Source organism: Ursus maritimus, unplaced genomic scaffold (assembly GCF_017311325.1).
Source record: "Ursus maritimus isolate PB19 unplaced genomic scaffold, ASM1731132v1 scaffold_7, whole genome shotgun sequence".
NCBI lineage: Eukaryota > Metazoa > Chordata > Mammalia > Carnivora > Ursidae > Ursus > Ursus maritimus.
In genome coordinates this window covers 28,210,213-28,236,049 of record NW_024426885.1, presented here as the reverse complement: position 1 = coordinate 28,236,049, position 25,837 = coordinate 28,210,213, and the positions used below count along the sequence as shown (strand labels likewise).

General features: G+C 43.6%; 1 protein-coding gene and 1 pseudogene across 1 annotated transcript in view; both read left to right on the top strand.

Annotated features, from left to right (window-relative positions):
• The first annotated feature begins 2,826 nt into the window (after positions 1–2,826).
• ABCC2 (ATP binding cassette subfamily C member 2) overlaps positions 2,827–25,837 on the top strand; it is a 61,334-nt gene continuing 38,323 nt past the window's right edge. Inside the window, exons 1-8 of the mRNA XM_040623765.1 lie at positions 2,827–3,039; positions 17,536–17,661; positions 19,677–19,811; positions 20,028–20,135; positions 20,568–20,623; positions 21,806–22,040; positions 23,926–24,086; positions 24,907–25,084. Coding sequence (XP_040479699.1) covers positions 2,827–3,039; positions 17,536–17,661; positions 19,677–19,811; positions 20,028–20,135; positions 20,568–20,623; positions 21,806–22,040; positions 23,926–24,086; positions 24,907–25,084 — 1,212 coding nt within the window. The remainder of the gene's footprint in view (positions 3,040–17,535; positions 17,662–19,676; positions 19,812–20,027; positions 20,136–20,567; positions 20,624–21,805; positions 22,041–23,925; positions 24,087–24,906; positions 25,085–25,837) is intronic.
• On the top strand, positions 18,008–19,137 carry LOC103658717 (annotated as a pseudogene).

The window sequence follows — 25,837 nt, the reverse complement described above, 5'->3', positions numbered from 1 at the left end:
AAAAAAAAAAAAAAGAAATGGTTTGGAGCGCCTGAGTGGCTCAGTCGTCGGGCGTCTGCCTTCGGCTCAGGGCATGATCCCGGCGTTCTGGGATCGAGCCCCACATCAGGCTCTTCCGCTGGGCGCCTGCTTCTTCCTCTCCCACTCCCCCTGCTTATCTCTCTCTCACTGGCTATCTCTCTCACTGGCTGTCTCTGTGTCAAATAAATAAAAACAAAATCTTAAAAAAAAAAAAAAGAAATCGTAAAATTTATGTCATGCATTTTTCCCCACAATACCAAAAACTTGCTTTAAAATATTACATAATAGCTAATAATTATGGAAAAATCAGAAAATACAGACAAGCAAAAAGGAAATCCACCCACAATCCTAACAGATAAGGCTAACACTTTGTCACATAAATTATATGTATATATATGTAATACATATATGTAGGTTCACACTAGATATGCTATTTTATAATCTGACTTTTTGAAATAAAATTTATACTACTTTTAAGTATATTTTAAGTTATATGGGTTTTTTTTAAGAGTTACTTACTTATTTTAGAGAGAGAGCGTGTGCACAAATGGGAAGGGCAGAAGGAGAGAGAGAATTTCAAGCAGACTCCATGCTGAGCATGGAACCCCACGAGAGGCTCAATCCCACAACCCTGAGATCACGACCTGAGCCAAAACCAAAAGTCAGTTGCCTAATCTGACCTCACAAGACTGCACCACCCAGGCGCCCCTTAATGGTCTTCATTTAAAACCCAAAGGAGTAGGATATTTCACATTCCTATAAATTCTAAGGCCTTAAAATGGAAGTGAAACTGCATGTTTAAGGGTACTTTCCCCTCCACTGATGCTTCTCTTTTTAGGTCATGTGTCTTCAGGAGAAGGAAAGGCTTCTCCACTCCTGAGTTGTCCACCAGCTCGGTGATTCCTTTTAGATATGACCATACCTACAGAGGCTTCTGGTCCTTGTGGAATGGTGAGTTTACCTGCCCTGGGGGCTCCTCAATCCTCAGTCACATCTCTATCCACTGGGATAATGTAAATAAACATCTGAGCAAGGTTAATGAGTAAACTGTTAGGATGAAAGGTCAGGAGACCTGCTTTATTAGGAACATCAGCACATCAGAACATCAGAATGGGAGATAACACATCACTGCTCACAGTCCACCTTCTCTGAGGAAAAGAATAAATAAAAAACGAAGAGTCACAGAGAGTCTTCATTCCAGAAGTGCTCCAGGAATCATGCTGGAGAAGTTCTGCAACTCTACGTTTTGGGTGAGAAATAATACTTATTTTCACAGTTGACTCTTCTCAGACTCAGAACTCATAGATGAGCCTCAGTGGCTACCAATAAGAACCAGAAAAGTTAGATGTTTTTTGGTTTGGGGTTTTTTTTTTAGGTTTGGGTGGTGCTTAAGAAAAGTTAAGTCATAATATCTCCAGATGATATTCTATGTGGAAGAGGTAATGTATGTATTCTCTAACATGTATTTATTGTATCTCAGACTCTTTTCTCAGACTAGCTAGCTGTAAAATTGTCTTCTCTAAAGAGAAACAGGGAAAAGGCTTCCAATTTCAACAATGTTAGGAGGGAAAGTTGTTGTTGTGGAGTTTGGGGGGTGGGAGGAAGAAGAGAAGACCCAAGGTTGAGTCCTGCTGGTGTTAAAATGATAGTGATATCTTCTAGAGGAACTGGCAATTAGTGGGATGGAGTGGAAGTTGAGGCCAGGGATGCAGATTTGGGCATCATGAGCACCGAGACAATTTTTGAACCATTAGAGCAGAGACATTCAAGTCAGGGTGATCAACAGTACCAAATGGCTTAGTGGAATCAAAAATGAGAAGGAGCCTAGGATTTAGTGATTCTGTGAAAGTGTGGTCTGCAAATGCCCAGCGAAGCATCAGAATCACATGGAGGGGTTGTTAAAATAGTTTAAATGTCTTAGGTAATTTTTTTGAATTCTAAAGTTAGATAACTTTCTGGAGAGATAAGAAGAGTGGGGATGAGATAGCAGAGCAGGTGGTTAGTACATCTTAGAACCTGGGCCCCAAGGGCCTCAAGGCTGGGACATGTATACCCCAGGAAGGTGGGGCTTAACAGGCTCCAGGATCTTACCAGGCCATCTTTTGGGAATTCTCTCTGAGAATATCTGACAGATATCTTGGTCAGGGCACTGCAATATTTGCTTTAAAGAGTCTGTGTGAACAACTATGCAAAACAACTAAAAAATTTTTATGAGGAGAGAAAAATCTACCCTCACAAGACTCAAAAAGTAAGAATGGGTGCTCCCCACCCTCACTTCACAAGGCACTTCTCTATCTATTGCAGAACGTAAACACTAGTACAGACTTGCTAGGGATGAGCCTTCCATCCACTAGCTCCTAGGCCCAAAGTCCCCTCGGGTTCAAATCATTGTAAGCCCTCTGGCTCAAAGGAGGCTAAATGCCATGGTATGACTAAAGCATCCTGCTGCCTGCATGTTTGAACATCTGTCAGGGGGTTTACTTACTGCTAGAAGCAAAAAATAGAACAAGTTTCTTATATTCCAGGGAACTATTTGAAGAACAGTCCGTTCCTCTTCTTCCCCCAACTTGGCAAATGCAGTGGTGAGGTTTACTTAGAATAGCTGGTGAACAAAAGGTTTTTAAAGGTTGAATTGACCAGAAAAGTCACTGTCATTAAATGTTGACTTTGTATCAATGGAGATAAATAGGAAAATGCATCTAGGTAAAGGTCAGGTTGGGTATGGATACAGAATGGAATTAAAATTGTTTGAGAACACGGGTGGAAGTGGAGGGTGTGCTCACACTGGTTTTCTGTCTTCCAAAAATGAATATATTCAACAATCTTTCTGTTTTGGTCCCCCAGAATTCTTCACTCTTGGATAGCCCAGAAGCGGACCTGCCACTTTGTTTTGAGCAAACTGTTCTGGTGTGGATTCCCTTGGGTTTCCTTTGGCTCCTGGCCCCTTGGCAGCTTCTTCATGTGTATAGATCCAAAATCGAGAAATCTCCTATAACCAAACCCTACCTCGCTAAGCAGGTACGGGAACTCCACTATTTTCTAATTACTTGGTACAGGATGGAGACATTTTTTGGTGGTTAAAGTGTCTTCTTCCCTATCTTTAACCAGCTTTCCTGAGACAGGTGCTCACTGGCCCCTTGTCATATTTCTTAGTTAAGGCAACTTTAAAGTTTGCATAAGGATAGTGACTCTTGGGGTGCCTGGGTGGCTCAGTTGGTTAAGTGTCTGCCTTCAGTTTGGGTCTTGATCTTGGGATCTTGGGATCCAGCCCTGTGTTGGGCTCCCTGCTCAGCGGGGAGTCTGCTTCTCCCTCTCCCTATGCCTCTACCCCCGACTTGTGCATGTGCTCTCTCTCTCTCTCTCTCTCTGTCTCTCAAATGAATAGATAAAATCTTAAAAATAAAAGGATAGTGACTCTTAAATCTTATTGATATCAGACTCTTTAAACACCAATGATGAGTAAACCAATCAGTCAAATAGTTACTATCTTTTTAATATCTGAGAAGCAAATACTGGATGACCTGTCTTGAAACTGTTCTAATAAATCAGGAGACTGTAATTCAGTTGGAACCTACAATTAAATGAAAATAAAATGCACCATTTTCTCTGTACCATTCAGGCAATCCAACCATCATTCATCTCCCATAACTTGGGTTTGAAATAAGGGTTCCATTTTCCCAGAGTCTTCCATGAGTCTGGACAGTCACCCACAGTAGAATGAGGTAGGGTGAGCGTTCACAGTGACTTGCCTGAGTAGGGAAATGTGGAAAGTACGGGAGCTGCAGGAGACAGCCCAGGAGGAACTAGGGGAGGTGCCCATCAGCCAGTTGTACTGATTAATGCAGAAAGGGTCTGTGGAACCAAGACATTCAATTGAGTTTGAAAAGCTACCTCATAAACTCCACCATCTGCTTTTTTCACTACTTTCCTTGTTGGTGGTGGTTGTTTGTTTTTCCTTATTTGTCCTGATCTGAACAGAGTTTAATTAAAAAGGCTAATTAGATTTGATGTGCTATGAGCACACATACCAATGACTTCAGGTTTCCTGGAATCTAAACGGAAGGAAGGAACTTGGCCAAATGAAATGGGATTTTCATTGACACTCCAAGGTAAGGGCTGGTGGTGAGTTTTGTTGGATTCTGGACAGGAAAGAACAGTTCCTGAGAGTAGGGGCAGGGTCATTGTCTTCTTTGCTGATCCAAGTGCCAAGCACAGGGCTTAACACTCAGTATGAATTCGTGGAATTAAATTAAATGTTTAGATGTACTCTAGAAGTAGAGGTCAAGAGTGTGTTAGATTCTGAACATTGAACAGCATGCTTTAATACCCTTGGGAATGACTTAGAGACGTCCAAGAAAAGGCTGGGTAATGAATAAATCAGTATCCTATCCTCATTATAGTTATTAACTAGCTATAAGAACTTTTAACTTAAAAAAAAGCTTTATTGAGATATAATTCACATACCACACAATTCACCCATTTAATTTAATTTTATTTTATTTTAATTCAATTAATTAACATATAGTGTATTATTTGTTTCAGAGGTAGAGTTCAGTGATTCATCAGTTGTGTATAACACCCAGTGCTCATTATATCACATGCCCTCCTTAATGTCCATCACCCAGTTACTCGATCCCCCCACCTCCCTCCCCTCCAGCAACGCTTAGTTTCTTTCCTATAGTTAGGAGTCCCTTATGGTTTGTCTCCCTCTCTGATTTTGTCTTATTTTATTTTTCCCTCCCTTCCCCTATGATCCTCTGTTTTGTTTCTTAAAGTCCATATATGAGTGAAATCATATGATAATTGGCTTTCTCTGATAGACTTATTTCACTTAGCATAATATCCCCTAGTTCCATCCACGTCATTGAAAATGGTAAGATTTCATGTTTTGATGGCTGAGTAATATTCCATTGTATATAGATATACCACATCTTCTTTATCCATTCATTTGTCGATGGATATCTGAGCTCTTTGCATAGTCTGACTGTTATGGATGTTGCTGCTAGAAACATTGGGGTGCAGGTGCCCCTTCATATCACTACATTTGTATCTTTTGGGTAAATACCTAGTGGTACAGTAAGTAGCTCTATTTTTGACTTTTTGAGGAACCTCCATACCGTTTTTCAGAGTGGCTGCACCAGCTTGCATTCCCACCAGCAGTGTAAGAAGGTTCCCCTTTCTCCTCATCCTCACCAACATCTGTTGTCTCCTGACTTGTTAATTTTAGCCACTCTGACCCATGTGAGGTGGTATCTCATTGTGGTTTTGATTTGTATCTCCCTGATGCCAAGTGATGTTAAGCATTTTTTCGTGTGTCTGTTGGCCATTTGTATGTCTTCTTTGGAGAAATGTCCGCTCATGTCTTCTGCCCATTTCTTGACTGGATTATTTGTTCTTTGGGTGTTGAGTTTGTTATGTTCTTTATAGATTTTGGATACTAGCTCTTTATCTGATAAAACATTTGCAAATATCTTCTCCCATTCTGTAGGTTGTCCTTTGGTTTTGTTGACTGTTTCCTTTGCTATGCAAACTTTTTAACTTGATGACATCCCAATAGTTCATTTTTGCTTTGGTTTCCCTTGCCTTTGGAGACTCAATTCACCCATTTAAATACATTTTTTAAAGCATATTGATATGTACGACCATCACCATAATCAATTTTAGAATAGAAATAAGCCTCCTATCTCCCCCTCCTCCTTAGTCCTAAGCAACCACTAACCTACTTGCTATCTCTATAGTTTCCCTATTTCAGACATTTCATATAAATGAAATCTTATAATAATATATGATCTTTTATGGTTGTCTTCTTTCAATTGGCATAAGATTTTCAAGGTTCATCCATATTGTAGCATGAATCAGTACTTCATTCCCGTTTTAGGGCTGAATTATATTCTATTATATGGATAGAACACATTTTGTCTAACTTTTATAAATATAAATCTCTATAGAGAAAAAGAAAATCAACGTATTGGCTTTTTTTTTTCTTTTGTAGCTAATAACCCACTCGTCCTTGCTCATGGTCACAGGAACTCCATTCATAATTAGCTGTCTCTTAAAAATTTCAAAATAATTGGTCTCTTCTCTAAAACAGTCTGAAGTATAACTCTTCACACAGTAAAACTTTACTTCTTCTATGAGAACCTTCTTCTTGGCTCATTCCTCAACTCGATTTTATTTCTCCATTTTCTCTTCTACCTGCTTTTGGGCTGTTTCTCTCTGACTTTCCTGAACTGTCTATACTTGTCTGAACTAAGTCAGTTTGCTTGACCAAGATGAGAGATTCTACAAGTTTGTTTGCTTAAAGGTGCATCCTTACTGAAAGGACCCGATGCACAGTAGGTAATTGAATGAATTGCATTACAAAATAAATGAATGAATGAATGAGCTCAATCCCAGGGAAATGAAAGAGGAATTTGGTTCTGGAGGTTGTGGAAGTGCTGAGGTCAGAGCAAGAAAGATGTGCAGCAAAATTAGACTTGGTGTTGAGCCAGCGAAATGTGGAAATCATCCTTACGTGATTGCAGAATATAGCACAGAAGATTGCTGGGCTTGTTCTGAAAAGTTTCAGAGAGCAGGATCAAGATTAAGTAGGTGGGGGTTATTCTGGAGAAGCCCACTTTGGCTAAATATATTGAAGGACTTTCTAATAATACTGACTTTTTTTTTTTAAGATTTTATTTATTGATTTGACAGAGAGAGACAGCCAGCGAGAGAGGGAACACAAGCAGGGGGAGTGGGAGAGGAAGAAGCAGGCTCCCAGCAGAGCAGCCTGATGTGGGGCTCGATCCCAGAACGCTGGGATCACGCCCTGAGCCGAAGGCAGACACCTAACGACTGCGCCACCCAGGCGCCCCTAATAATACTGACTTTCTGAAAATAGAATAGACTGCTGGGAGCCATAGTCCCTGAAAATATTGATGCTGAAATTAGACACTTATCTGCCAGGGAAGTGGTAGAAATAGACACTTGACAATGGAGAGACGATTCAACCAGAGTGCCTATCGTTCATAAAGCTCTGGGAAAACGAGGACCTTGCAGAGATGGAGAGATATTAAATATGGCCAAACCACTGTCTTTTCTTTTTTAATACCAATGAGATTGTGTCTTCTTAAGAAGTTTAGTAAATTCCATGTACACTTGAAGCTCCTCCAATAAATCAGAGATCAAAGACAAGGACTATTTAAGAACAACCATAATATTTCCCTGATCATATTTAATAAAGTGTGTGCATGTTTCTGATTATAAAACTGATGCATGGTTGAGCGCTTGGGTGGCTCAGCCCATTAAGTGTCTGCCTTTGGCTGAGTTCATGATCCCAGGGTCCTGGGATCAGGCCCTGCATCCAGCTCCCTGCTCAGCAGAGAGTTTGCTTCTCCCTCTGCCTCTGCCTGCCTCTCCTCCTGCTTGTGCTCTCTCTGTCTGTCTCTCTCTGGCAAATAAATAAATAAAATCTTAAAAAAATAATGCATGGTTATTGTAGAAAGTTTGGGAACTCTAGGGAAGTAGGAAGCCAATTAAATCCACTGATCATTGTTATCACTCTGATATACTCCTGTTAACATTTTGGTATGTTTCCTGCCACTCTCTTAAAAAAAAAACTGAACAAAGAAACACAAAATGAAACGTGAAAGTCTCTTTCTCACCCTTCTATCTCCCAGTACCATTCTCCAGAGGTCTTCATTTAAATTTATTTTGATGGTTACCTCTGTATCTGCAAATAATGTGTTTATACCTGTATTTCTTGTTCTATCACCTTTAAAAAAGGTCTATTTCTGCCGTCTGTGAAAGACAGGAATTCAATTCATTGGCCCTCCCCTCACCTTCCTTTTCTTCTTCTCCTCTCTCAGTCTTTTAGTTTTGTCTGATTGTTTGCACTTCTTCTGTTGGTTACCCTTGTTCCTAAAAATAATCTGCCGCCAATTTTGGACTCTACATCTTGATACCCCTTGGTGTAAAATGAGAGAATTCGTGGCCCCACATTTCTTGGATCTGAAGAAGATCCTCAAATAAAATTTTCAGAGAGAGAGCAACAGTAAATAAAGTCTCAAAATCCTTGCTTTCTGAAAACGTTCATCTGGATATGGAATGCTACCCTCAAAAACATTTTGTTTTAACTCTGAAGATGTTGTTATATTGCTCCCCAACATCCCGTGCTCCTGAGTTCTCTTCTGTAGAAGGTTTTATCCTCTTTATTCTTGATGTCCTGAAATTTCATGAGAGTCTCTTTACATAGGTCTTTTCTCATCCAATGGGCTCGATGCTTTCAACCTAAGGACTCATGTCTTTCTTACCTCTGAGAAATTTTCATATATTATTCCTTTTACTTCCTTTCCTCCAATTTTGAAATTCCATCTCTTCAGAACTTCCTTTAGGTGGATTTTGGACACTGATTTTATTTTCCTTCTCAACTTCTCTCTCTCTTTTTAAAATTTCTTTTTTTCTTTTCACCTATATTCTGAGATATTCCCCAGGTTCTTTTCTTTCAGTCATCCTAAAGAGCCTTTGTTTTCAAAATCACGGGTCTGATTTCTAAGAATTATTCTTGACTTCTGAATATACCTTTTTTTAAACGTCAACCTATTAATGAGTGCAATGTCTTCTCAAATCTCTCTTAGGACATTAATTTTAAAATAATTTTAAAGTGTCTTCTGTTCATTTAATAATTTGTTTTATCCCACAGTCTGTTGTTCTGTTTAATTATCTTGGCTATCTTCTTTGCCAGTATTGGTTTTTCTCAACCTTCTTGTGGTTATTAGTGTTCTTTTTGCATTTATAAGCAAAGGACTAAGTTAATGAATATATGTGACTGAGTAGACCCCTCCGCCATTCTGTAAGTCAGCTCCCCCAGCAGGCCTTTGAGCTCTGAGTCCTGGACTCCTGTGGGGAGCTACTGACTTCTCCCAAGAGCAGTAGCCCGTGCTGGACTTCTCCAATCTTACTGCCTGCCGAATGAAGACTAGTTTACTCTGGGGCACCAAGACACACGCGATCTTCTCATTCCTCCTCAGGAAAAGCATTCAGCTTGTTTAGAGAATACTTCTGTTTTAGCCTGGTTGGGGGGGGGTGTGGTGGCAAATAGAGTTGCAATGATGAGTTGGAAGTGGGGGAAACGAAGTGATGGGCATAACTGTACCAGTTCTGTGCACAGAACTTCAATTAAGGCTCTGATTGCTGTCCTTTTTTCTCAGTCTAACTCTCAGCTGGGGCTGACTACAAAGAATGCATTTCTGTCAGTGAAAGATCTCACCTGCAAGTCATAACCTGTTAGGCAAGACAATAAGGAATTGATTCTCTTTACATAATAAGACCAGAGGCAGTGCAGCCCCAGGACTTACTACTTTAGAAGCTCAGCAACTTCAGCAGATAGCTGATTATTTCCATCTTTTTTCTGATCAGCTCAGCCTGTCAAGCCTGTTATTAAGCTAGCACATGATGGCAGGATGGCTGCAACCTCTCCAGGTATCACACCCTTAAGTCAGTGTCCAGAGGCATAAAGATAGCAGGAGCTCCTATATGTCACTTAAAAAATATAATCTACATACCATAAAACTTACCTGTTTAAAGTGTACGTTCCAGTGGTTTTTAGTAGACTCACAAAAATGTGTGACCATCACCTCTGTCTAATTCCAGAATAGCTTCATTACTCCAAAAAGAAGGTCAGTTCCTATTAGGCAGTAACAACCCATTCCCTTCCCCTCTCATCTCTCTCTCCTGATCCCTAGCAACTACGAATCTACTTTCTGTCTACGGGTTTGCCTATTCAAAACATTTCATATAATGGGATTATATACCATGTAGCCTTTAGCGCCGGACTTATTTAACATAGCAAACTGTTTTCAAGTTTTCCTCATCTTTTTTTAAAAGATTTTTATTTATGAGCAAGAGAGCGAGAGAGGGAGGGAGCACAAGTGGGGGGAGGGGCATAGGGAGAGTGAGAAGCAGACTCCCCACGGAGCAGGGAGCCTGATGCAGGGCTGGATCCCGGGACCCTGAGATCATGCCCTGAGCAGAAGGCAGATGCTTAACTGACTGAGCCACCCAGGTGCCCTGTTTTCAAGTTTTATACATTTTATAGCATGAATCAGTACTTCAGTCCTTTATTATTATCATTGTGGTAAAATACACGGAACACGAAACTGACCATTTCAACCAATTTAAAGTGAAAGATGCAGTAGCATTAGATGCATCTACAATGTCGTGCAACCATCACCGCTATCCAGTTCCAGGACTTTCCATCACCCCAAGTGGAAACTTTGTATCCATTAAACAATCACTTCCCATGCCCTCCTCCTCTTAACCTCTGGAAACCTCGAACCTGCTTTCTGTCTCTATTTAGGTCTAGTCTGGATATTTCATATACAAGTGCAGTCATACAATAGGCAGCCTTTTGTGTCTGGCTACTTTCATTTAGCATTATGTAGTCAAGGTTCATCCATGTGACAGTATATATCAATATCCCATTCCTTGTTATGGCTAAATAATATGCCATTGTATAGATACAGCCTATCGTGTTTATTTGGGGTGGACGTAGATTTTCAGTTTTCTTAGGTATGTACTTACGAGTAGAATTGCTAAGTCATGTAACGCTGTTTGATATTTTGAGGAACTGACAAGCTGTTTTCCAAAGTGATTGTCTCCTTTAAATCCCTGCCAGCGGCGTATGAAGGTTCTAGTACTTACTCATCCTCACCCGTGCTGGCCATTGTTCGTCTTTTCAGTTACGGCTATCCTAGTTGGCGTGAAGTGGGTGACTCTCTTATTATGGTTTTGACTAATGATGTTGAGCGGCTTTTCATATACCTTCTTAGGAAAAAAAGCTATTCTTTAAATAAACCCTTTGCCTATTTTTTAGTTGGGTCATTTGCGGTTTCTTTATTGTTGACGTGTAAAGGGTTCTTTATATATTCTGGATCTATGTATCACTTTGCTCAGTGAGGAAAACCTTTCCCAGAGTCCCCACAAACTGGTCCCCACAAGCTGTCCCCCAGTTCTCTTTGGCCAGAATTGTGTTGCATGCCCATGGCCAAGGCAGTAACAGGCCAGGAGAACGGGACCATCATGATTAGTTCTAATTCACCTCATGGGGTTGGAGCTGGGTCCAGCTTCCGCCTGAGCACGTGGCTGAGTGGAGTGGGGTAGATATTTACGAAAAAGGGGAGGGGTTCTGTTAGGAAGAAGAGAATGGCTCTGAGTAGGCAACTGTACCAGTCAGGGTCACAACAGGAAACAGGTGTCTGAGGCCAAATAGGATAATGCGAGAAGGTTGTTTTTACAAGGGGACCTGGAACTTAGCAGCCAACTGTTACCACTCCAGGCTTGAAGGGACGAGGATGGAGGGTGAATCTGGGACAGAGGGAAGATACAAACACAGCAACCAGTAATGTCTGTTTCCTGCTCCCCTTTCCCTGCTGCCTTTCCTTCTGGGCTTTCGGCCGTGGTTTTCTCTGCCCTTTTTCCTGTCACTATTGACATGTTTGCTTTCTGTCTTCTAAAACTTTTCTGGTCTACTGATCTTGCCCTTCTCCATTCAGATTCTCAGGGCCGTTATGGATTTATTACTTGGGTACCTCTTTACCAGCAGTTCAATGGGGTGGAGAGGGATGGGAGATAAATATACTCAATCTGGTATCTTGAACTGGAAACTCCTTTTTCTAGGCATATTTTAAAAATGTAATTAAACTCTTTGCAAATGCAATTTTGTAGTCTATGCTTTTCATTTAAGATGATATAAAAAGCATTTCCCATTGTTAGTAACATTCTTAAACATAATTTTGATGACTCCTGTAGGCATGCTGACAACACAGACTCCATCTTTGGCTCTTCATCTTGTTCTCTCTTCTGGCACAGATGGGTCCACTTTAGCCTCTGGTGCACAGATGGCGGCACTTTAGTTTTTATTTATTTTTTTTAAAGATTTTATTTATTCGACAGAGATAGAGACAGCCAGCGAGAGAGGGAACACAAGCAGGGGGAGTGGGAGAGGAAGAAGCAGGCTCACAGCGGAGGAGCCTGATGTGGGGCTCAATCCCATAACGCCGGATCACGCCCTGAGCCGAAGGCAGACGCTTAACTGCTGTGCCACCCAGGCGCCCCTGGCGGCACTTTAAGTAGCGACCCTATGACCTCACCACCAGCCCCTCGCTCTATAAGAGCTGGGGATGAAGGTCCAGATAGTCGTGGAGAATGGGGAGGAAGGTGGCGGAGCATAGCTGTGTGGTGCCTTGGATTGCCCACCCGTCTGTCCTCTGGCCCCTGTCAGTAAGTTACCCTGAATCAAATTCTGTGTAAATGGTTTAGAGGTGCTTCCTTCATTTTCTTCCATATTAAAGTGCCTTCTCAGACTGGAAGAAACACTACTGACTGTTCCTCCAGCTTCTAACAATTGGCTTAGCTTGTAGGATACAAAAAAGGAAACAAGCATGGGTAACCGGGCTGTGCTAGGGGAAAGCCGGCTGTCCGTGGGGGAAAGCCCAGGTTGGCCAGCTATCTCCACGTGGGGAGACTTGGCCAGGTTTGGGGGTTTGTTTGTTTTTTTTTTTTAAGATTGTATTTATTTGACCGAGAGATAGAGAGCACAAGCAGGCAGAGCGGCAGGCAGAGGGAGAGGGAGAAGGAGGCTCTCCGCTGAGCAGTTAGCCCTATGTGGGGCTTGTTCCTAGGACGCTGAGATGATGACCTGAGCCAAAGGCAGCCGCTTAACCGACTGAGCCATACAGGCACCCCTTGGCCAGGTGTTTTGGGGCATTTTGGACCAGCTCGTGAGTATGGGGATTCCTCAGGCGCCTCCCAGGGAGAGTTAACTATCCTATTCTCCATGGTGGGGGGTGGAGAAGAGAAGTGCCCTAGGGAGTGTCAGCTATCCTATTCTCAAAGGTGGGCTCAAGGGTGTGGAGAAGAGAAAGTGTGTGAGCTATTGCAGTGGTAGCTTGGCCATGGATTGGTGCCACACACCAGGCCATGGAATGGGAATCCCAAGTAAGGAGAGAACTCTAACAGACCAGAGAAGTGTTGGCTTTGGAAAAGGACGCATGAGCCGCATGTGCCTCCAATACCGACATTAAGTCTGAAAGAATTCAGCGTCAGAAGGAGCGGTTAGAAATCAGGCTGGCAAAGGTGCGTGGGCACAGACCGGCGTGCGCTGAAGTGAGACTATTGTATCTGGAGAGAACTGGGCTCCTAAAGCTTGGGATCCTGGGGTAAGGACTCCTCTTTGATTCAAACAAGGACTTTTTGTGTGTGTGGTTAAAAAGGAATCTTTATTTTTACAAAATTAAAAACATAAATGATATTTACAAGCATCTTAAATACCAGCTTGTAGTAGTTGACATTTCCGAATCCTTTGAAATTGAGTTTTCCATAAGCTTTTATTTATTTTGAGGAGGGGGAGGGGCCGAGGGCAAGGGAACGAGAATCTTAAGCAGTCTCCATGCCCAGCACCCAGCAGCCATGGGGCTCAGTCTCACGACCCTGAGATTATGACCCGAGCTGAAATCAGGAGTCTGACGCTTGACCGACTGAGCCACCCAGGTGCCCCAAGTTTTCCATAGTCTTTTAAAATACAGGACTATTCATCCACTTCAGTGAGTTACCAGTTTTCATTTCCACCATTTCAAAGGGTTTTTTTTTTTTTTTTCCAAATTGTCCATAGAGTAGTCATTCAAAAAACGATACAATGCACTGGGGAGGACCAAGAGGAAATTCCCACTAGCCAGAAAGCTACTGAGGGAATATTCTGCAACTAAATTAGTGGTGCTAAGGAGCCATTTTAAGCAAAAGGGCTGAGGTGGGGGTGGCAGCTCGCGTGTTATGACTCTGAGATACTGGGAGACTAAAGGCCGCTGAGGGCATAGTGCAGGACTTTAGTCAATCTGTCCTTGGCCCTATGATTAATCAACACAATGCTACAGTAGCTGCTATGGTGACTGACTTAAGTGAAACCAGGAGAATCTGTCCGAAGGGAAATCAGTGATGCTTATTTGTAGAAGTTCACTAAGAATGTTTTACTTGCAACACGACACCACTGGAATGATTCTTTGTAATACCGAGGCCCTGGCTGGAGTGTCCTATTTGAGAGAGACCTGCATAGGCTCAGATATGACCAGACGGCTTGAAGGAACTGAGGTTGACTTTATGGAGTGGATGAATGTCCGTTGCAGGGGGGGATCAGCCTGGTACCTTCCATAGAGGGCTCCTGGGAGCCTTACCAGATAAGTAAGAAAGGTTACTTCCTGGCATGTTCACAATATTTTGGGGAACAGAAGAAGTAACCCAAATCTATAAGCATTGAAGAGGAGTTAATAGCAAATATTTGGCTTGGCTCTTGGCCTTGAAAGGTGTTAAAGGCACAATCTGAAATTCCTTATGAAAAGTTCCAGCAGGGGACCCTGGGTGGCTCAGTCAGTTTAAACATCTGACTCTTGGTTTCCGTTCAGGTCATGATCTTGCGGTTGTGGATCAAGCCCAGTGTTGGGCTTTGCGCTCAGTGCAGAGTCTGCTTCGGATTCTCTCTCTCTCTCAAGTGAATAAATAAAATTAAAAAAAAAAAAAGTTCCAGCAGACCAAACTTGAACTTAAATGGCCAGCCACTATTCTTTCTGTACTTACGTAAATAGGCCAAGTTTGTTAAAACTGGAGTTAGTTTATAAACAACTTAGTCTTAACTTGACTGCCTTTGAGGGTGATTTTAGAGAGGGGAAAAAAATGTTTCAGTAACATACCTTTATGGCTATTAGATTCTAGTTCTGATTGTCCTTGAATGTTTATTGTTTACCTATAAAACTAGCCTGGATTCTGAACTACTCTGGTTTCCTGTATATCTGGCCGATTTTCTATCTGATTGCTTGCACACTATGGGTCTGACTTTGAAAGCCCACCTGCAGGACTGCCTCCTGAAATGACTCCACTCACTGTTTAACTGAACTGACCTAATCAACCCTGATGTGAAATGTAGAATAAGATGCTACGACCACCCGTGAAAGTTCCAAAATAATGGTTCTGTGAAGGGCGGGGGTTCAACTTACTACTAGGGAATATCTTTAATTGGATGTAAGGCTGCTTCATTCTTCAAATTCTGATCTACACCCCTTTTCAGCAGGAAGAAGCTAGAGTGGTTGTCACCCCTATCTCTCCAGAATGAGGCATGATGAAAAGTCAGGGGGGGTATTGGTTCATGGGGCCAAAACAGCTACTGGGTTATTGCTGAAATAAGGTTTGCCATGTCTATTGCCCATAAAGCATTGGTCTCATGGGCTTAGCGTTGCTGATGTTCCCTCCTGTGGCATCAGGAAGTGTCTTCCTGTCATGGGCTACCTCTTAGGTAGCTTCAACTGTTGGGTCTGAGGAAAGGACCTCTTTACCGGGCCGGGGGGATCTTGGGTTGCTGTTTGTATTGCTGCTGTGACCTAGGAAAGCAAGTCACCTCTTACAATCTGGCTCTAAGGTCATCTGAAGAATGCTGTGCAAAGACTGTGAAGGACATAAAGACATTGAGGATGGGTTGTAGGAGTGCAGACAGCACTGACTCCATCTTTGGCTCTCCATTTGTTCTCCGCTGTGGCTACTTTAGATAACTAGCAGAAAGCCATTCTGGTGCACAGATAATACCACTTCAGATAACTACCCTCTGACCTCACCAGCATGCCCTTCGCTCTATGAAAGCTGGAGCTGAAGGTCTGGATGGCTGTGGAAAGTGGGCAGGGGAGTTTGGGGTGGAAAATAGCTGCATAGTGCCCTCTGTTGTGCATCCGCAGCCTACCTGATTACCCCTGTGGGTAAGTTAACTGAATAAAACTGTAAATGGTAGACAGTGGCTCATATTTTTCCATATGAAAACAATATCAAACTTTTTGACATTTGCTAAGCAGTTAAGTGAAAAATGGTAAAACGTTATAATTTGAAATTGCACTAATTATCAGGTTAAGCATCTGTTCCTGTGTTTAAAAGCCATATGTTTTTCCATTTTATGCCTTTTGCACTGGGTTGTTTGTTTTCATCTTAAAATGCTTTGTAGGAGTTATTTATAATGTAAATTGTTCTTTTTGATATGGATTTGCTCAGTATATTTCTAGTCAATGTGTAGGAGTTTCACATATGGAAGCCTGTGGCCAGGCCTGCTCTTCTTCCGTGGCCTGGGGAGCTGTTAGTATTCTCTTCACCTGTGCCTCAAGTCCTGGACTGGATGCTTTGGCTCCTCCTTGCTCCAGTTTACTCCCAATTTACCTAAAGGCAAACAGATGTTACCATTTCAAAAGCTGTTATTTTTTTTTTCCAGATAAAACCTCAGTCTCATGTGAGAAAACACAATCTAGTATATTATGTACTTGAGAAATGCATTCTATCAACATGTCTTTGACTTTATGCCTCGCTAATCACACTAGTCCTACTACAGATACCCTCATCTCCCTCGTCGGTTGGTTTTCATTACAAGCAGCCCAGTATTTCTGCCTGAACCACTCTGGATGAAAGAGACCCGGAATGAGTAGGGATGGATGGATGGGAGTTGAAGGGATGGGGGTAGAGGAGATGGTCCTAAAGATCCTCCTTTTGAGGGCCAAGATGCTGGTGGGCCTCCTCAGTGGAAGTAGTAATTTTTCATCCTGATGGGTGGGGGTGATTCTTCAGAGTAATACAATGTGTAGCATGTTTTATGAACTCCTAGGACAAATATTGATTGGCTTGGAGTCCTCCTAGGGTGACAGAGTCAGTTGTTCACAACATTAGCTTCAAATCTTGCCTGGGGAAGAGGCTGGGAATAATCAAGGAAAGGGAAGATGACCAAGGAAACTGGAAATCCCAATTGGGGTAAGGGGGTTCCCTTTTTAAATCTATTTTTGTTACCTATTGCTGTATAACTCCAGAACTTAGCAATTAAAAAAAAAAAAAAACAACCCCACACATGGATCAGAAATTTGGGAGCCGCGTATCTGGGTTCTACTTCAGGGTCTCTCATGGCATTGCAGCTGATATGCTAGCAGAGACTAAAGTCCTCTGAAGGCTTGACTGGGACTAGAGCATCTAATTCTAAGATGACTCCCTCACATGGCTGTCGCAAGAGGCCCCAGTTACTTACCAAGTGGATAGATCTCTCCATAAAGCTACTTGAGTGTCCTCACGATGGCACTAGTAGCTTTCCCTGAAATGAGTGATCTGAGAGAGAGAACAGGGAAGCCATATTGGTTTGTTTTGTTTTTTTACTTTCAACTACATTCTATCCTTTAGAATTGAATCACTAAGTTAAGCTCACACTCAAGGGAAGGGGTACCAGGATCTACTTTTTGAAGGGAGGAATATCACACTATTTGTGAACATAGTTTAAAACCATCACACTCAACATTCCTCAGAAACCTCCCCTAGCATACATTGAACTTCATTCCGTCACTTGAACTACATGTGTTCATTGATGCCGGAAGTATTTCTTGTGTGCTCTGAATCCCCGCATACCATCTTTTTACCTGTTAGGAACCATTCTATTCTAAAGCATGGTATCCTCTCAACAGTGGTCTTTTTCCTTCTCAGGTGCTTGTTGGGTTTCTTCTTATTCTAGCAGCCATAGAGCTGGCCCTTGTACTCACAGAAGACTCTGGACAAGTCACGGTTCCTGCCATTAGATACACCAATCCAAGCCTTTACCTGGGAACATGGGTAAGGCCTACCCCCACTCCTGCCCTGTTTATCCTCTTCCTATTCATAGCTATCTAGTTGAAATGTACTCTTTTGGGGGTAAAATTAAGTCCAATTTCATCTACCTTTTTGAGGGGCCTATGATGAGGCAAAGCTTGGTTGAAATGGGGTTGAATCAAATTTTAGTTTTGTATATTCTTTTGAACACTAACTTACAGATCCTTCTCCCTGGCATAAATACTAGCTTTGGTGCCTAAGATATGTATCTTATGCCCTCCTATCTTTCCATCTAATAATTATATGTGAGTGGGTGCCAGGCCAGCTGAGGCAGAGACCCGTGCTCTGGCAGGCCCAGGAGGTCAACACCATGACCCTGTTTCACTGCTGGAATGGCTTCACCCTGGCCCACTTCCCCTACTTCATCACCTACAAACGCTGTGGCCTGAGTACGTTGCCTTCCAGAAGTGTGTGCAGGCCAGGGTCACCTACCTCTTCATGCGGCTGTGCAAGATGCTATTCCTGGCCATGTTTTTCCCACCTGGGAAGGCGGCATCTATGACTTCATTGGGATGTCATGAAGGTCAGCGTGCATGTGGCGGACTTGATAGGCCTAAACCTTCTCACGTCCTGGAATGTACACAAGGGGGAGTACAAGATCATGCTTGTTGCCCTGGGCTGGGCCATGGGCACACTGATTGTGTCGCACTGCATCCCATCTGAGTTAGAACTCAGGGCATTGAGTTTGGAAGTACACCAGAAGAGCATGGACTCCAGCATCAGTCTGGTCCATTACATCATCTCATCCGCCCAGGTCTGGATGATAACACGCTATGACCTATACCATACTTTTCAGCCAGCATTTCTCCTAGTGATGTTCCTTAACATCTATGAGGCCTTTATCATGGAGATCTTCGTCCACCTTTGTTCCCTGGGCAACTGGACAGCAATGTATGGCCCTGTATGTCACCGCTGTCAACATGCATTCCTGGGCTTGGTGTCCCACACATTCATACACCCTTTCCCTGCCCCCAGGCTTCAGTGTTTGGAAAGTAAAAAACAAATATACACATACACACATGAAAGCCAAGTTTCTTTATGTAAAGGAATTTCTAAATGTAAATATTGTTCTTAAATTAACTAATAACTCATCAATGGATCACTGAGTCTAGAGTTGTTTGTATAAACTCAATAACAGAAACTGCTCACTCTCCTGCAGGCTCGGTTTTTGCAGAGGCCTGCACAGTGTTAACAACTGAATTAGTTGCTACCATTTTAAAAGCAGAAGAGGCCATGTAACTATTTGGATTGCTAAACTTTCTAGAAAACTCAGAATGCCCTGTACCTATGGGCCTGTATCCCCGTAGGGCAGTGGTCAGCCAGCACGGGGCCAATCATGTGCCTCTCTTCCCAATGCTGTGTTTAGTGATGGCGTGTGGGGGCTTGAAATCCACCACGGTGGTAATATCTATACCACAGAAATTAATAAACTGCTACTAATCATGGCTTGGTTTTCAGAATGCTAGTTTACAAACTCTGCACTGAGGCTAGGAAACCAACATTTAATTATACTTAAGTGAGATGTTACAAGGCAAGTTTTTTTTATAGCTTAGTTTGATGTTCTCGGAAAATCACATTGACAGCTCACACCTGCCCAGCAGGAACTGCCCCCCAGGTGGACCCCTGCAGTGCCTGAAATTAACTTCCTTGGGTCTTGAAAAGACTTTTCTGGCTTCCAAAGTAACTCCATTAAATGCAGAAGGTGACCCTCTGTGTTCCTGGCTAACTCCCCACCCAAGTGTGTTGGGGAGATGAAGTGGGGAAGGGAGTTCCAGGAAGAGCAGGACACCCTAAAAGAGGAGGTTGGGTTGTATCAGGAAGTCTACAACTTGGTTATTTGTGTGTTTTCTGCTTGGCCAGATTAGTTCTAACAATCTCCTCCTTTAACCCACCATTCTTCTCCTGTCTCTCTTGCATCTTTCTTGCCTCTTGTCCTTGGTGACAGTATTTTTCAGAACTTGATGTGAATTTCTCTCTAGCTCCTGGTTTTGCTGATCCAACACAGCAGACTGTGGTGCATGCAGAAGGATTCTTGGTTCCTGTCCCTGTTCTGGATTCTCTCAATACTCTGTGGCGTTTTCCAGTTTCAGACTCTGATCCGGATACTCTTGAAGGTAAGGAGGAAAGAGAGAGTGACTTGATAGTGGTGAGCAACCTCTCAGTCAGTGAATGGCCTACAGTCCGTTGAACTACGGGATAGAATTGTGTTTAGGGGGTTTGATGATCGGCTTTAATGACAAGCATTGACCTATGTGGGCCATTTAGACTTAATTTGGAAAAAGGCTCATTTTCTCTGTTTGTTGTTGGGTTTTTTTTTTTCTTCCCCATAGGGCAACAATTCTAACCTGGCCTATTCCTGCCTGTTCTTCGTCAGCTATGCACTGCAGATCCTGATCCTGGTCCTTTCAGCATTTTCAGAAAAAGATGCCTCCTCAAATGTGAGACTCTAAATGCGCCCACCTCATGCATTATTTCACTGGATGGTACTTGGACACATGTAACTTTGAGATGCCTAGGCCTCGTGGAGGTCCCACGAGCCCAGAATATAGCCGTGTGGACCATTTATGGCTTAAGGAAATCGAGAGTGGCTAGCATATGGAAATTCTCTTACAAGTGGGGAAATACCTCTGCATTGACCCACCAGCCTTCAGCATGGACAATTCATTCATCTATCTATGCCAGAAAATCTGACTGTTTTACTGGTGACTTTAGGGTCTCCAGATAAACCTATGATGTCCAGTCCATTTCAGTCTTATGTCTACTTTTTAGCATAACATTATATCTAGGAAAATCAGTTTCTGATTTTAGAGTTCCACAGAGTTCCTGTTTCAAGTTGATTTACTTTTTGATTTTTTGTGTGTGTCTTGCAGAATCCATCATTCACAGCCTCGTTTCTGAGTAACATTACGTTTAGCTGGTATGACAGGTAGGAAAAGCCTGGAGTGTGGGTTGTCCATATCCCTACTCCCTCATTCTTCTGAAAGTGATGGAAATCTTAATTTTAAAAGTGCTTCCTGAGGTCTCCATTTCTCCTCTACTTAGAGTCCGAGATTAACTTAGTAGATGTATTTATTTCAGACTAGGATGTGGAGAGGATGGAGGGGGTTTGCTCTTGGTGGCCTGGGGGTTCCACAGGGAAAAGGAAGGACGTTAGGAAAAAGGTGGAAGGATAAGAAAAGGGATGTTTGGGCGCAGGCAGTGTGGCACGATCTGAAGGCTAAGGGAGGAACCAGCTGGCCCCGGCTACCAAAGGATCTGCAGCAAGCACTCCTGGCCTTTGTAGTCCATGAACCCCTTGGCAGGCTGGGACTGCCTTTGGATCCTTTCTCAGATAATGTTTTCAGTGCCTAAAGAAAAAGACACAGGATTACAAAGGAAACCAAATATATTGAAATATAATCACTTAAATATTAAAAAACCCACAAATTTGTGACGTAACAAGTGCTTCTTTACAAATGTGTTAAATAACAACATGTAGTGATCTAGCAATGGGGCTGATAACGACCACGATTTCAAAGTAGCAATGAGTGTACACGCACCATGAAAACACTGTGACGTCTCCTGGTGTCAAAGGAACAGGCACAACCGTTTACAAGTGTTTGGTTGCCACCGTTCATGTTATACGGAAAGGCTAGATTTCAGTTAGAAGCTAGTGAAAACAAAGATGTCATTTATTTGGTATCCATGTTCTCAAACACCAGGTTGATGGGCCCTGATCCAGAGACAGAGTGTAGAGGAGGCCGCCAGGGCTGCTCAGTTCCTTAAGGGCATCACGAAGGCCCCTCAGGGAGATGCCAGAGTGGCAGAGAGGCAGCCAGTGTTCAAGGAGGAATGAGCAGGAGGACGTGATGCTCTTTTGGCTTTCAATTCAGCCGCGCTGCTCCTCTGACCCTTGTCCTTGTCGTATTCCACGGTCCATCACCTCTCCTATCAGTTTTCTGCCCTCCCCACGCCTCTGTCACGTTTAAAGGGCCAGGAGATGGAGCAGTGGGCCTCTGTCCCTCCGTCTCAGAACTGGGGGTGGAGGGCAGGTTCTGACAGAAGCAGCAAAGGGACTGCCCCTGACCCAGCCTGTAGGGTCTCAGCCTGTGGATCGCTCTGGTTCCAGCACTGTTATGAAAGGCTACAAGCAACCTCTGACTCTTGAAGATGTCTGGGATGTCGATGAAGAGATTAAAACCAAAGCGCTGGTCAGCACGTTTGAAAAACATATGGTAGGAGAGCTGCAGAAGGCCAGGAAGGCGCTCCAGAGACGGCAGCGGAGGAAGGCCCAGCGGAACGCTGGAGACGGGCCACGTGGCTTGAACAAGAATCAGAGTCAAAGCCAAGATATCCTTGTCCTGGTAACTTCCCCATGAGTGTCTGTGTGAATGCGCTGTAGGTTTCAGGCAGGAGGATAGCCGTGTCCTAGCGATTCTGTCCGTATGTTTTGATAGCCGTGTATACATTGCAGTGTGTTTTATGTTATTTGTAGTGTTTATAATACTAATAATACCTTAGTGATGGATACATTTGGGTAAAATGTGCCATTTTCTCTCCTTTGGGGTATATTTGAAAATTTCTATAATATGTCTTTAAAAATAGAAAAATATGCCTTAGCATTTCCAGAATGTGCACTTCAGTGGGCTTTAGCGCCAGCAGCTAACTCACTCACTTATTCACTCAAAAGTATTAAGTACCAAGTGTTAGACTAGTCTGGGTACTGGGTACAAGGACTAGCCTGTAAGAGTCCTCTTCAGAGAGCTGCAAAACAAATAATAAACCAATACATGTTACTCTTTGAGAGTAATACATGCTGTTAAGAATGTATAAAACACGCTAATGTCTTTGCAGTGAAATGCCTTCAGGGTCGTAGGAGAGACTTCTCAGAGGAGGTGTCACTTGAGCAGAGATCCAAAGTCTGAGCAGAGTCCACCTAGGGGACCATCAGAAGCAAGTGTAATCCCGTCCAGGGGAGCAGAAGTGTGAGGCCGAGGAGGACACATTTAGTTTGTTCGGAGAACTGCAAGAAGGTCCTGGGGCATGGAGAGAGAGGCTGGGGATGGGGGGTGAGATGAGCTCAGGGCGGTGGACAGGGACTGTGCTGTGTAGACCCTTGAGGACCATGGTAAGGAGTCTGGGTTTTATTCTATGAAGGATGGAAAGCCAGTGGAGGTTTTGAACAGGAGAGTAATGGGATGGAAGGTTGGGGGGCAAGAGTAGAAGCTGGGAGGCAGGCTGGGGCAGTTGCCCCCTGCAAGACACTGATCAGATGAGATCTCAGTGACAAAATTACAAGAGGATGTCACTGGTAGAAAAACCTGGAAACTAAGGCTGAAAAGCTGAATTTGGGGCCTGATGGGACCCTGGAGAATGTAATGAAGAGGCCAGATCCCAGGAAAGAGGAAGAGGCTGGTGAGTGAGCGGTAATGCCCCCCCGTACTAGATTCCTGGGGCCTCCCTCACAAAGTGCCACTAACTGCACGGCTGAAAACGAATGTATTGTCTCACAGGTAGGAAGCCAGAACTCCCAAATCAAAGTATCAGCAGAGCCACACTCCTTCCAAAACCCATAGGGGAGAAGCCTTCCTTGCTTCTGTTGCCTTCTAGTTTGGCTGTGGTGTGGCCTGTGGAGGCATCGCTCCACTCTCTGCCTCTGTTCTCACCTGGCCGTCTTCTCTCTGGCTCTGAGTCTCTTCTCTTTTAAAGACACCAGTCCTCTCGGACTAGGGCCCACCCTAAGGACCTCATCTTGATTACATTGGCAAAGGCCCTGTTTCCAAATCAAGGCACATTCGGAGGTACTGGAGGTTAGGGTTTCAACATCTTTTGGGGGGACATAATTTAACCCATGACATCCCACCACAGCCACAAGCAAGAACAAACGAAAAGGCTCTGGGTATCAAAAATACGTATTATCGTGTTCACACCCTCGACTCTCCGAGATTACCCTGCAGGCCCCCCACTTAGCATCTACTCTTTGTTTCTTTTATGTGGTATTCTCACCAGCTTAGGTGTCTGATTGTCTGGTTTTCTCACCCCAAATAGATTAGGAGTATCAGGGCGGGGAAGGGGAACCAGTGACGGCAGCTGAAAGTGTGGATGGTGACCAGGCAGTGAGAAGACCAAAACCTGTACAGAGAAAGCGATAGGACTCAGGGGCTTAACACTCTGGAGCTGAGCAGTGTGAGACAAAGTTTTACATGGCATGGCTCTGTAAGCACTGTTGTTATTTGGTTTTATACCTAGGAAGAAGTTAAAAAGAAAAAAAAGTCTGGGACCACAAAAAACTTTCCCAAATCCTGGTTGGTCAAGACTCTCTTCAAAACTTTCTACATCGTTCTCTTGAAATCATTCTTCCTGAAGCTGGTGCATGACCTCCTCATGTTTCTGAATCCTCAGCTGCTGAAGTGAGTCCTGGGCCTTGGCTATCCCTTCAGGGCCCCGTCTGCCGCTCTCCTCCTTGCTGGCCCCTCGGATGTGCAGGCAGGAGCTTAGTATTAAATTCCCATTGTTTAAAATGCTGATAATAATCTTCCACCTTATCGCGTTGTGTTCATGAAAAGCACAAGGCAGTTTTCAAGATCTCAAATGCTAGGTCTTCTAGCTTTCCTCTTTTTTACATCCCTTCCCTCCCAGGAAGCCAGATACTTGTTAGGCACTCTTGCTAAACAGAACTGATATGGGAGGAGCCCTGCCCAAGGCGCGGGCAGCACAATGCAGGAGAGCCTTGTCCCTGGTGTCTGTAACCCCATCTCTACAGCCGCAGCCTTCGGTGAGAGGTTCAGCATAATCGTGACAAGACTTCACAGTCTGCTAGAATCTATGGAATGAATTCTCCTCTAGGGGAAGGTCTAACTCGCATTGGATACCTGTCTTAATTACTTTTTGGGCTTGCGTGGTCCAAGAACAAATCCCCTTCTCCCATACAACCTCTTTTACCAGCGGGTGGGCAAGGCAGGGCCACAGCATTGCAGCGGCAGGTGTAAGGAGCATTTCTTTCCTTATCCCTGCTCACAGCCGTGGGTCACCAACTCGAACCTCCTGCTGCTAGCCCTGCAAGCAAGAGCACCGGCCCAGCTGTGGAGCTCAGGTCTTCCAATGGCTTTGGACAATTCTGGTCACTTTTGTTAACTGCGGGGCGAGGGTAGGGTAGCTGGCTGTGCATGAGGAGTGTGAAGAGTCCTTGGAGACATGATGGGCATCGCTGACTTGGTTTTGTTTTGGCAGATTGCTGATCTCCTTCGCAAATGACCGAGGCACGTATATATGGACTGGATATCTCTACTCAGTCCTCTTCTTTGTTGTGGCCCTCATCCAGTCCCTCTGCCTTCAGGGCTACTTTCAGATGTGCTTCAAGCTGGGCGTCACTGTACGGACAACCATCCTGGCGTCCATATATAAGAAGGTGAGTGGAACGCGTCAGACCTCACTGAAGAAAATCCCCTTAAATGTGAACATTTATTCCAAGATTGAGAAAATTTTGATGGAAATGACAACTGATCTTCACCCTTGATTCTGACTAACCAGATAGCCTCCTTTTGGATTTTCCTCTGCAAATTGTGAAAAGTGGATTCACAGACCTAGGGCGCGTGTGTGTTCAGGGGACACGGGGGAGGGTGCACTCTAGAGGAAAGCTGGCAAGGTGCTTTCTGCCCAGGATCTGCCTTTCAGCCTTGAAGGCTTGCGTACCTGTCCCTCTTGACAAAGTGAGAACACCTTGGAAAAGAATGTAAGATCAGAGTGTCCCCTTTGGCGGCACGTATATTGAAATTGGAAAGAATGTGAGATCAGAAAAGCTGACCCATGGAAAACTCTTAAAACCACCAACATTTAAACTGGATGCTACATGAAACTGGGTCCATAAGACTTGGTGCATCCATCTCGGTTACGGTGTTGCCATAGACTAGAAAGCTCTATGGGCCAGGGCTCCATCTCCCCAGATCCACTTTTGCCTAGAGACTGCTTTTTCTAGTCTTCAGCATCTGCCACCCCTTCTCTGCCTGAGTCCTTTTTTCATTTTGTAAACACATGCTGTCTGGTTACTGAGTTCTGCAGACCTAGGAACTTTCCCACTTCTTTATGATGATTGTGCTAATCTTCCCTCTGACATGTTGCTTTTAATTAACTTTCTCAGAGCCGTTGTATTTTCCTCGCATCC